Below are 12,433 nucleotides of genomic sequence, written 5' to 3' on the forward strand. Positions count from 1 at the left end.
TTTCTGAGCCTTAGTTCTGCTGAGTGCCTTTCCTTCTTAAGAGTGCTTGTCTTACAGGCTTGTGCGACTTACATAAACCAGGGCGAGGGATATCCCTTTGCAAAGTGAAGGCACTATTCAAAGGTAAGGGATTGTTGGTATCACATTAATATTAGCTCATGCGAATTCTATTATTTCATTAGTGCTTTATGTAGAATAATTAATATCAACAATATTCATTAATATGCATGACATTGATAATAGCCCCTTTCAGCTTGGCCATTACCTGAAAATGTTCGTGCTTTTCTGTATTCTGTTTCTGGCCTGAAAAAACAAATTGGCATTTCTGTCAGTCTCATAACTGAGAAAAAAGCATTAAAAAAAATTCCTTTCATAGACATATATGCATTACCTGCTGTCTAGCTTCTGTCTTATTACTAGAACCAAGAGAGGAAAAAACACAGTAAGATACTTTTTAGTACATATATAAAGCTATTTAAAATTTTTTTCTAATTTTCACCTACCTTTGTAGGGTTGGTATTTTTTCCATAGGAGAAGAAGACACATGGATATAATCAAAAAGAGTGATATTCCAGTTATACTTGCTAAAGGGGACAGTGACTTCCCTTTTTGTGCAAGCTTCTCCAGTCCTAAATGAAGGGACAGACAGAGTTTTAACATTTTTATTGAAGATCAATAATAAATTGCTCTAAATGTTTGACTGGTTCATGCTTTATTCTAAATGAGACGCTGCTGCAAGTATACAGGGTGTCCCCCAAAATGTATACACACATTTTGAAAATGAAATGTATTTTAATAAACAGTGCCTTTATAACTATTTGAACTGTGTACACATTTTGGGGGACACCCTGTATATATGAGAGAGAATATGAATGAGAGTCTAAATGAAAGGAATGTACTTATTTTAAAGCACACAGCAAACTCTTTGAGGACATCTGTGATTGGAAATGTCGTGATTTGGCCAGGATAATACTGATTTGTTGTACTAGAGATAGCAAATAGCTCATGTCATACTTTTTTTTTTCCTTTTTCATGTTCTCGATGTATACAACATCCCCAGAGGCTAGGTTGTTCTGTCTCTCCTTCCATCTTGCTCTTTCAGAATAATTCAGGTATGTGAATTTTCTAGGGCGGTGGCATATGATTAAAGATGTGAAAGGGGAGGTGTTTATTTTAAATACACTTTACTAGTTTTTGACCAATAAAGAAATTTCATTCCTAAAATAGAATGTGTGTATGATTGTTAAAATGTTTAAAGTCCCACCTTGTGACTAAAATTCACTTTGTTTTGCAAGTCATTCCTTTTATTAGTGCTTATAGCTAACATCTGCTGAGTGCTTACCATGTGTCAGGCTCTATTCTAAGAATACATGAAGCAGAGCGACCCACTGAATGTCTACCATAATCTTACTGGGGAGATATTATTATCCCCTCTTACAGATGAGGAAGCTGAGGCTTGCCCAAAGTGACTCAGCTAGTAAGTGGCAGAGTCCAGAGGGGACCCCAGATTCTCGACACTTTGAGCTGCATCACTTTGATGTTATTTTAACACAACTTATTAACCAGGGCAATGTTAACACCAGTTTCGGACTGTAATATGTTTAGTCATAGAGTTCATCTATAAAGTGGGAAGTAGTTGTGACCTCCCACAAGTGGGAGTAACAGGTGTCTTTCATTTTATCGTGTGGATCAGATATCGATGTGGAAATGAATCATGGAGTTGCCTGTCTCTGTCTAGCTTAATGGGGAGTGAAAGTCATGGAATGTCACTCCTGTTCCACAGTGCTGATAACGGCCTGGAGCACGTGGGTGTGGTGAAGACATGGTGGCCACTTGGCTCTGTCATCTTTCACCATACAACCTCTGCTGAGGTCTCCAGCAGCCAAGACAAGGAGGAAACCGCAATCTTTCCCCATTTCACTGCAGACCTGTATACACTTTCCTGGCTTTCCACTTAAACACTTTCATTTTCCATTTCCCAGTATCTTTCTATAATGTGGTATAGATCACATATGTCAAACTCCAGTTCAAAAGTCATGGAAATCATTCTGTCTCTTTTAATTTTCCCATACAATGCTGTTCGCACATTCTCTTTAAGTCTTTAAGAGTTAAGCAGTTTGTTTCACATTATTAAAAGTCTTTACGATCTCAAATGAGAAGTTTATAGATTTCTGAAATGCATTGAGAGAACTGTGTTTTAAAAATGTTCTTTTCAAGGGATTATGATACCTGTGTAAAATTTTTTCCTTTAATCAGATTTTATATTAAACTCTTTTTATTTATTTATTTATTTATTTTTTATAGTTCAAAATATTACAGATGTTCCCTTTTTCCTCCATTGACCCCTTTCACCCTGCACCCACTCTAACTCTTTTTAACTCTGGGAGGAAGAAATAAATGTGAGGTGGTTTAAGTTAGAGCGTCGTCCTGATCCACCACGGTTGCAGGTTTGATCTCTGGTCAGGGCACATACAAGAATCAACTAATGAATGCATAAATAAGTGGAAGAACAAATCATTGCTTCTCTCCCTCTCTCTCTCCTCACCCTCTCTAAAATCAATAAATAAAAAATTTAAAAAATTAACAGAATGGCAACTTGCTGCTTCTAGACCTGGTCTAGAACATCATAAAACGTATTAGGATCGTTTTTCCTCCTTTTCTCCTTGCTAATAATTTGTAGAACAATTTCATATTCTCCCACTATTAGAAAGCTGAGCTTTTAGTTTGGAATTACTTCCGCACTTGGTTGATCTCTTTGTGAAGTTTCAGCTCCACTTCGCAAGTTTGTTCTCTTTAAAGAGCTGGGCAACTCTGGGTGAGGCCCCTTGACTCTGAAGGTCTGGATTTCCACATTAGTAAAATGAGGAGGTTAGAGTGATTGATTTTCAAGTTCTCTGTTGCTCTGCTATTATGTGATTTGGGGCAGCCAGAGAGTTTTACATGTTTATTATGCAAATATGACATTATATTTATTGGCATGCTAGTAACTGAACTGCAAAAAAATTGTGTGCATATATACCTACAAAAGTTGTAATTTTTACTGATATAAAGGATGTGTAGCACATAATTTAGAAATAATAGTAAAACACTCAATACTCTATTTTTAATTCCCTGGATAGCTAATCGATTCTCACAGGGTACTTTTGTTGAGCATTATGTACACATAAAACCAAATGTATATGTTTTTCCCATTTATTTGGTATAATGCCAGTAATAATGAAAATAGTAAGAAAAATTAAAGCACCATTTCTAGGTACTGATAAAGAAATAGTCTCAGAGAAACTAAAATATTTGCCAGAGTCAGTAAGTCCTAGAACTGATATTGGAACATAAGGTTTTTTTTTTCTGACTGCAAGTTCAGGTTTTTCCTGTTAATCTGTGGTTAAAGAATGGTTCTATAACTGGCAAGTAGACTCCCATATATTTAGTTTTTTCTTTAGCCTTTTCTAACACCAGACTCGATGTGCTTTACTCTCTCTCTCTTCTTGATGGCCAGATTACCTTCACCAAAACTTAATAACCCCTGAACCCTCAAAAAAGTATTCAACGTTAACTTATTCTAGTCAAGTTTCTGCAATGTGCTTTACCCTGAGAAACTGCAGAAAAACATTTTAGTATAGTCTCAGCTATTTTCCCCCTTGTAAACTTGAAAATATGCTAATAGTTATTATTTCAGAGTACTTCTCATTCTAATGAAGCTACACCCCGGCATATTGGCTCTTAGCCAGGCAGTCCAGGATTCTGAGGCCTGGTAGGAGGTTTAACATATGATGAATGGATGTCTTCCACTAGATAAGACAGAGAGAGTAAAGCACATCAAGTCTGGTGTTAGGACACATCTCTCCTCTCTGCCATTTTTAACTTTCTATCACCTTTGATATGTGTGTTCTGAAATGACCAACTTTGCTCATTCTGTCCTACAGGGGATCCCTCTCATTCCCTTTCCCATCACCTCCTTATTTCTTCAGACTCCTCCCTGTTGCCCTCTTGCCTCTCTTCCCCTTGGCCTCTGGCCTCTGTCAGAGAACCACCCTGCAGAGACCAGCACCTGTCAGCCCAAATCCTTGGCTTCATTCTGTCTCAGAACATTCAAGATTTACCAGGTCCACAACTTGCAATATTCTCCCTTTCTCAAAATAAAAAGTGCCAAACATGTCAAGGGTCAAATCAAGGGGCATAGTTGCTGCAGTCTCAGCTATAGGCAAGTGTTTAAGAAGATGTGCTTCCAGAAGCACAACCTGAAATAAGACAGCAGGGAAATTCTGACCCAGGTGCCACGGAGAATGTGTGGGGTCCTGAATGTAGTTCTGGACACTTCCAGGAGCCCCAGTCTTTCTCCTTCCAGAGAGGTTTCTACTTTTTAGGACACAGCATGCCATTCTCCCCATTATTTAAACACGATTGACTCATTTACCAAAGCCTTAGTGCAAATGCTGTTTGCCCCCTCCTTAGGCAAACAAATAAAATGAAATCACATATTAAGTGTAAATATGGGCAAGAGGTGTGGTATCCATGGTATCGCAACCCGGCTGTTTGAGAGACTGCACCCAAAACGGGACAGCCATATGCTACCAGTCAGCGTGCCTATTTCTAGATCAGAATGGGGGTCTGAGTTCGCTCCCATCCAATATGTTCGCGGATTATGGCAGCTGATTCATGTCCCCGCAGAGATGAAGGTGCCATATTGGGGGATGTGCTATTTTCACACTCCACCATGGCCCCATCTGACAGATCCAGTTATTCTGTGCTAGATGCTCATGGGGATGTCACCTAAGTTCTCAGGATCTGGATATCAGGGATGTAGTTCTATCTCAGTCATTTTCTCCTGTGGCCCAAAGTGAAATACACCTCCTGGATATCTTAACCTGAGAAATTTCTAGGTAGATGGAAGAAATTAGTAAATTCATTTTCCTGCCTTGGGTCATTTCCCTATTCCCTTCTCAGGATTGCATACAAATTAAAAACATCTCTATTATGTCTAAATCTCAAATTACAGCCATGTGGACCTTGGGAACTCAAATAATTAGAATGTCTTCATTAAATGTGGATGCTTGAATTCTAATCGTACATACTTTCATTTTATATATATTCATGGCATGATAGTGATTTAGACCCCATTAAAACTTAAAAGTGGGAACACCTGCATTCAAGGAAGTCTTTAATTAGCATAATAAAATTGTTTTTTTAAAACACAGATGCTAATTTACTATCTTAATTTCTATTCTTTCTTCCTTGACACTTATATCCTAGATATTTTTAGTTACAGATATTTCATAATTTCTAATTAATATGAATGTGTACACATATCATGGACAGACCTGAGTGTCTCTTTGTATATAGCATAAAATTAGTTAAGGTGGTAAGAAAATACACACTATCTTGTATATGTGACATATCTTTTAGGAAGATCATAGTCTTATTGATATTCTCAATAAAAAGCAGTTTATATAGTGGTTTAAAACAAGGGCTTTGAATTCAGATATTATTTTATTACTTATTAGCTGTGTGATCTTAACCACTGCCCTGTTTCCTTTAGGCTATCTCCAGTGAGATACAGAAAGGTCAATTAATATCTCCAAGTAGATGTGACTCATAGCCCACAGTGGTGGAAGGCACTATCTTACACAGGCAGGAAAACACAGATCTAATTGTGGCACTCACCAGCCTTCCTCTCCCCAAATGAAAGTCCCCAATAAAACTTTTGATTATTTCCTGACCTCATTATTTTCTTTCCATATTGGCGACCTCGGAGTCATCTTTGATTCCCCTTTCCTTTGCCCTCTACATCTTATTGCTGAGACTTTTTCACTGGCCACATCCTCTGCCTCATTAAAAATAAAGAGGTTCATCTGTTTCTTATAACCTGATTCTGGTTACACCAAACACAGCTTGGTTCTGAAAATATCTCAAAGGCAGGTGCATTTTCCCTCAAAATTATTTCAAATCCTCCACAGATATTAATACAGATTGCTCATCAGAGTGGATGGTCAGTAGTGTTCAATTGACAGTTACAAGTAATGTTCATTTTTCTTACTGTAGGTTGGTATACACTTAATCTGCATTGCAGAGATTCATTCATATGGAAAACTTTAAAAAATCAAATATTTAACAAAACGCATCAATACTACTAATTTTCTTTGCCATTTGCCACTGTTTTAAAGTTCTGTGGACATTTGGGGGTTGAAATATAGTTCTAAAAACCATAAAGAGGTCACTAATGTTGACAACCCTGAATCCCTCTGAAAAATAAGCACCTGCTCCTCTTATTTACTATAATAGCAAATGCGTGGTCTTTGTACAGGTCAAACAGGTTTTTTAGAATTTGCAAAAGGCAATATTTGATATTAAGACTGTTGCTGTCTTTCAACCTTAGTAATAAGACCTTAATCAAATATTAGGAGTTTCTGATCTTATGAAAATACCTTGGCTGAACATTAATGAAGAAAGTTTAGACAGTGGGAAAGGCAGTATATATCTACATATTATAACCGTGTTTTCACCTGCAATAAGCATGACATTCAGATTACCGATAAAGATGCAATAAAATAAAACTTCAGTTCCTCAATTGCATAACCATATTTTAAGTATTTAAAAGCCAAATGAGGCTAGTGACTACTACATTGGTTAGTGTAGACAATGAACATTTCCTTCATTGCAGGAAGTTCTACTGGATAGCACTCTTCTAGAGAGTGTGGTATTTTCTTCATATAAAACCCCCCAAATCCCACCATGCTAGTGTATAACTTCCAATATACTCAGATGTTTTTGCAATTATGAGTACCCTCAGCTTTAAAGAGTCCAGGAGGACCCCATCCACTATATATTTCTCTATCAATCTGTAGGTTTGTGATAGTCTTATAATTATTAATTGTTCTTTAAGAGATTTTTACTAAATTCAAAAGGCAATAGAGAGATAAAAACACCTAACCAAGTAGTTGTCCCACGTTTGCTTGCTAAATATTCAGATTCTCAGGTCCTAGCTGCAAGATCCTGCTCCAAGAGGTTTGCTGTGCCTTCATAAAAATACATGATTAGACCGCCCTAGGTCGTGTTGATGCACATGGCCCAAGGGCCGCATCCTGAAAAATGTTGCCTATGAATTACAGGGATTATATTCTTGCTTCATTTATTCAAGAAAATAAATGAGCTATAAAGACAGAGAAAGAGAAGACATCCGTGGAGAAGGTATTAATGGTGGTTCCTTTTGCAAACTTGTTCCCCCGGCCATAGGCACTGTGAACACTGATGCCTGCCCAGGTGTTTCCCAAGCAGGATCTGGCTTCTTTGTATGCAAAGGTGAATCCAGGAAGGATTCGATAGTAGGAATAGAAATAGTGGTGGCAGAGGAAGAAATAAAAGGAGAAGGTGAGAGAGGAGAAGGTGGCAGAGGAGGAGGAGAGGGAGAAGAAAAGAAAGAAGCATGAAGAAAGGAGAGAAAAGAATGGGTCTGAGAGATAGGAAGGAAGACGAATGTACAAAGTTGGCGACTGGATGTTGGGCAGGGCAATAAGCAAGAAAAGAGCCTGACATGGCATTTATATTTCTGGCTCAGGCTGGTAGATAGTAGGGCCATTCACTGAAACAGGGAATACAGGAAGAGTAGTAATTTGGAGGGAAAGTAGTAATTTGGTTTCGTTTTGATATGTTGGACTTGTGTGCGGCCTTTGGTACTTCTAAGCGAAGACATCTAGAGGGGAATTAGGTATGCAGCTGTAGAGCTTTAAAGATGGAGATTTGGGATGCACCAGTGTTGCATGAAGCCATGGGAGTGAATGAATCATATGAGAGAATAAAATCATACTATAGAAAGAGAAAATGAGGCTCAGGAGGGCAGGACTTTGGTGGACATAAATATCTTAAGCAGTGATTCTTAACCTTTTATGGTTCCATGAACTTTCTGGAAAATCAGATGGTTTCTAGAGAATGTCAAATATCACAGACTACTAAGAGCTTCCAGGACCCCTTTTGAGAATTTCCACAGATTTCAGGTATTTAAATTATGAAAGAGGAAGGGAAGCCCATGACAGACAGTGAGAAGGGGAGTCAAATAGTAGGAAAACCAGATTTCCAACTCTTGGAAATTTATTCATCTGACCGAATGCAACACAAGATATAAGCCTTTTAAGTGAGTAGCCTGCTTCTATTATATTCCTGTTTGTAAAATCAGGAGAGCAAGAACGCATATTTAGAAGTACATAATTTATTGAATTCTCTTTTTCTTTTCAGTCCCTCAGAGTTAGAAATTGGATTTCTTCTCCATTCTCTTTTTGGTTTTCTTTCTCTTATAGAAGCCATTGCTTAGTTAACTCAGGAAAGAGGTTCTTATAGTATATCAACAATCAAACCCACAATGATATTCTCTTCCACACGGTTATCAAATATGGGTAGAGTAAGGCCAGCATGTGTGTGTGTTTCACTGGGATCCCTGCCTTTGATGTCACACTTACCTACAGAAGTGATAATGACTGTGAAACGAGTTTCATCTTGCCTTCCAGTTACGTTGTTGTAAGCACAGCACACATAGTCAGTTGTCTTCTGGTCTACTTTCTCAGATGCAACTTCCAAGTGAGGCCCATGTTTAATGACATATGTTGCATTGTCAGTCCTCTGGATCCAGGAGTAGGTGTTGGGAGGATACGAATCAGCAGAGCAATCAAACAGGATGGCTTCTCCAATTTCAACAGTGAATACTTCCCCTACTTTTAGTCCTTTATCAGAATTAACTCGAAGTCCGTAAGGTCCATCTGCATTAGTTGAAAAAAAAAATAAAGGGATAACATAAATCTTCATGACATAGTTTATAAGTTTGGGAGCTTAGCAGCATTTTATTTTCTATGAAAGACTTCATATTAAACTTGGGCAAATAGGTCCTCATTTAGACTCCCAATAAATGATAAGGACCTAAAAATGTTTTATCCTTATATCCATGGAAATAGTAATTATTTGAGATGTGATTGAACTTATATGAAATAGTGAAAGCCTTGAAACTTGGTATATACAGTTTTATAGACAACTGTTGTGATAATCATGGTGCTATGCTTTTGAGCAATATATTGATAAATATGCAATCTTGTTAGACAAGTTCAATCTTTCTGAAATAGTAATTGTATTTGAAAGCCTTTTAAAAATAGATTATGGCCACTGTTTTCTCTTTCACAATCATACTTTGAGTATTATGTGTTTTTTCTCAGGGCTAGGGTATGTGATGCAAATATTTATAAAATGCATAGTTTCACATGGAACATAAATGTGTATAAATAGATATAACAAGTGTTCCATATATGTGTATTTTCATGACATTTTAACAACAAAATTAAAAAATTCCTCTCCACAAACTAAGCCTAAAATTTCACTTGGAAAAAATACATCTTCATTATCATTAACAAATACTCATTGGTCATCAATAAACTACTTAATCATGGCTAGCCCATAGTGTTTTTCCTCACACTACAATATTCCTGTAGCATTTTGCTGTTTCTATAGCATCAGATTGCCTGCAGATGAAGACACATTTCCCATTGCTTTCCTCAGAGAATAAAGAGAGAGGTTTAAAAAACGTTCCCCCAGCTAGATAGGTTTTTCTCATTCAATCTAAATCCTGGCTTATGTTCCAAAAACTTCAAGGTTTAGGCATGATTGTGCCCATTTTTTAGCTGATCATAACCAGTATTTATTGGATATTTGCCATCTGAAGGCACTTTACTTATGTAGACAACCACATTTAATCTTTAAAACAGTCACATGAAGTAGATGATATTATTCCCATTATAAGGTGAAGGAAGAGATATTGAAAAAATTGATTTTGCCTTAGTCACATAGCTATTACATAATGCAGCTGGGACTCTAAAATACATGCATTTAATCATTCATATTACCTCTCTAAAAAAATGTAAATGATATAACTTTTACAACAGTTTCTTTTTATCTAATTATATTATTAGTTCTACAATAAATTATCTAATTATATATTAATTCTGCACTCAGTCAATCAAGTAATCAACTGACAAATACTAAGTGTTAGATAATATAGTATAGGAGAGATAAAAAATGTGTAAGACACAGTTCCTACTCTCAAGAAGTTTATAAACTGGGTAAGGCTGTGGATGGCTTGCTCAGTAATAACCCAATCTTAGAGGTTCTGATTGTAAAAGCTGTTTCATCTCTCATGTGTAATAATGTAGTAACTAGGCAATAGGATAGATAAATAGGTTAAATCCTGATTTTTCTCAATGATTTGTTAAGTGTTCTTCAGAAGTCATTAACACTTTTTAAGTCTCATTTTCCTCACCTTTACTATAAAAAGGTTGACTAGATGACTTGTTGTTAAAGTTCTTTTTACCTTTGAAACACCACGATTCATGCCATACTAAAGCTATTTTGGATACTAGCAAGCCAGCCTCAAATTTGCAGATGCCCAGAGTAGTTCTCTATTATAGATATATTGATTTTTCTATCTTTCACATTCCACACACTGCTTATACTCAATCTATTTTCTTCTTAATATACTATAATGTTATTTCCTTTTTCATTAGCACTTCAGGCTGACCATCCTTTTACTTTGAGGTGCAGCCTAGTACATTATTCATGGGACTGAGCAATCCAATTGAAGACACCTGCAGGGCCTCAACCAGCGCGGCCTCTGACATTGAAGATGAAAGTAGAAGGATAACTCTATTTTGACTTTGGATTGTGGTTCAGTTTCTTGCCTTTGGCAGAGAACTCCCAATAGAAATGAACTCTTTGCCTCAGGATTGGCTGTTTCCTAAATGACTTGTAAAGTCACATATCATCTGTTCTCTTTAACAATTTATGGCTGGGCGGGACCAGTACCTAAATGTTCATCGTGATGTTGCTTGCCACCCTGCTTGGGAGCAGATGGTAAGTATTTACTGTGAATGACCTTTTATTTTTTCTTTAATTTTTATCACTTAGAGTACTTCCCTGCAGCGGTGCCATATGCTACACACAAAATGCAGTGGTTACTGGGTTATTATTTACAACTGGAGCTGGAAGGTATATACACTGCATGAACTGCAAGCAGATATTTGTCTGAATTACTGGTTGACATTATATTCCACCAGGACCAATACCAGATTATGACATCATATCCTCATAAATAGATGGTCGATCTTGATAGACTTTGTTATACTTTTTTACTGCCAGAATAAAAAATAATTCCTGCTTTCATGAAAGAAGCTGTTATAGAAACAGTGCCTTAAGAAAACAGAATAGGCGATTCATGCTGAAATTTTAAATTATGATGCAGACCTCTATGGGGGAATATTGGAATATGGCACTTACTAGATTATTGAGGAACTTTGCCAAAGGTCAGAAAAACAACAAAGAAGGGCACAATCACTCTAAGATGCTGTTATCTTATAAAGGGAATTTAGCCTCTCTACAGCATCAAGTAACACTGGCATGTGAAAAGGATATGAAGAAAGATAAGCTGTTCCATTTTAGTCAAGTTCAAGGAACCTCAATTGAGTTCTTAATCTGTGTTAAGTATTGCCCTAGGGATACGAAGATGAATGAGGTAGAGCTCCTATTTGGGGATGGGCACTGACGAGGGGAAGAGACGCAGGAAAATATAATGCAATGAGTACCGGGGGAGATGTGTGTGGGGTACTGCAGGAGCACAGCGAACCTCTGAGCGACACAGGAGAGGTGAGACCAAGTGGGGGCAGGTGAGCCTTTCTAGAGAAGATGTAAGAGGAGGTAACCCAGAGCGTGTAAGCAGGCGGAGAGAGGGAAGGGGGCACAGCATCAACTGAGGGCGGACCCCCAGCTTGCACGGAATGATGAAGACTGCAAACATGTTGATGCCACATCGACAGAAAGGATCAGTGACAAATCTTCAGATTATATATTTTATTTAATTCTTATAACCCCCAACCAAGAAAACAACAACAAACAATAAAATAGGATTAAAAGAGTGATAGCAAGAAAAATTAATAAATTAAGTCTGGGTTGTGTTTCTACTGTATATGTTACATATGTTCCATGCATGTTCCTACAGGTAATAATTGCTTAGAATAAACAAGACAATGATATTTGATTTTTGAATCAAAATATGAGTGAACAAGTGAAGGAATGAGTGAATGAATGTCATTAAGTGGTGTTGGCCAAGTGAAGGCTTTTGCATTTGAATGTGAAAATAATCCAGAAAATTAATTACAATAATACTATCTTTACAATTACTCCTTAATCAGAGTAAAAATCTTAAGTCATGCAGGCATTCATCTTTACAATGTGTAAACAGAACCCATGTTTGTAAATTTCCTCAATGTTCTTCTTTCTACTGTCATTAGTCTATACTCATGACAGATGTTTCTCTGTGAGATTTTCAGAGATTACATCTAAAAGAATGTGAAGAAGAGAGTTCAGTCTGTAAAAGAAGATATATTGGAAAATCTGAATTTATTCAAATTGG

General features: G+C 37.0%; 1 protein-coding gene across 1 annotated transcript in view; it reads right to left on the reverse strand.

Moving 5' to 3' along the window:
* The window catches only part of HEPACAM2 (HEPACAM family member 2), a 29,418-nt gene that overhangs the window by 4,113 nt on the left and 12,872 nt on the right, over nt 1-12,433 (reverse strand). Inside the window, exons 4-7 of the mRNA XM_016218797.2 lie at nt 8,448-8,744; nt 504-629; nt 392-416; nt 266-303 (exon numbers count right to left, since the gene is read on the reverse strand). Of these exons, the coding sequence (XP_016074283.2) occupies nt 266-303; nt 392-416; nt 504-629; nt 8,448-8,744 (486 nt within the window). The remainder of the gene's footprint in view (nt 1-265; nt 304-391; nt 417-503; nt 630-8,447; nt 8,745-12,433) is intronic.

Source organism: Miniopterus natalensis, chromosome 10, assembly GCF_054644295.1.
Source record: "Miniopterus natalensis isolate mMinNat1 chromosome 10, mMinNat1.hap1, whole genome shotgun sequence".
Classification (NCBI taxonomy): Eukaryota; Metazoa; Chordata; class Mammalia; order Chiroptera; family Miniopteridae; genus Miniopterus; species Miniopterus natalensis.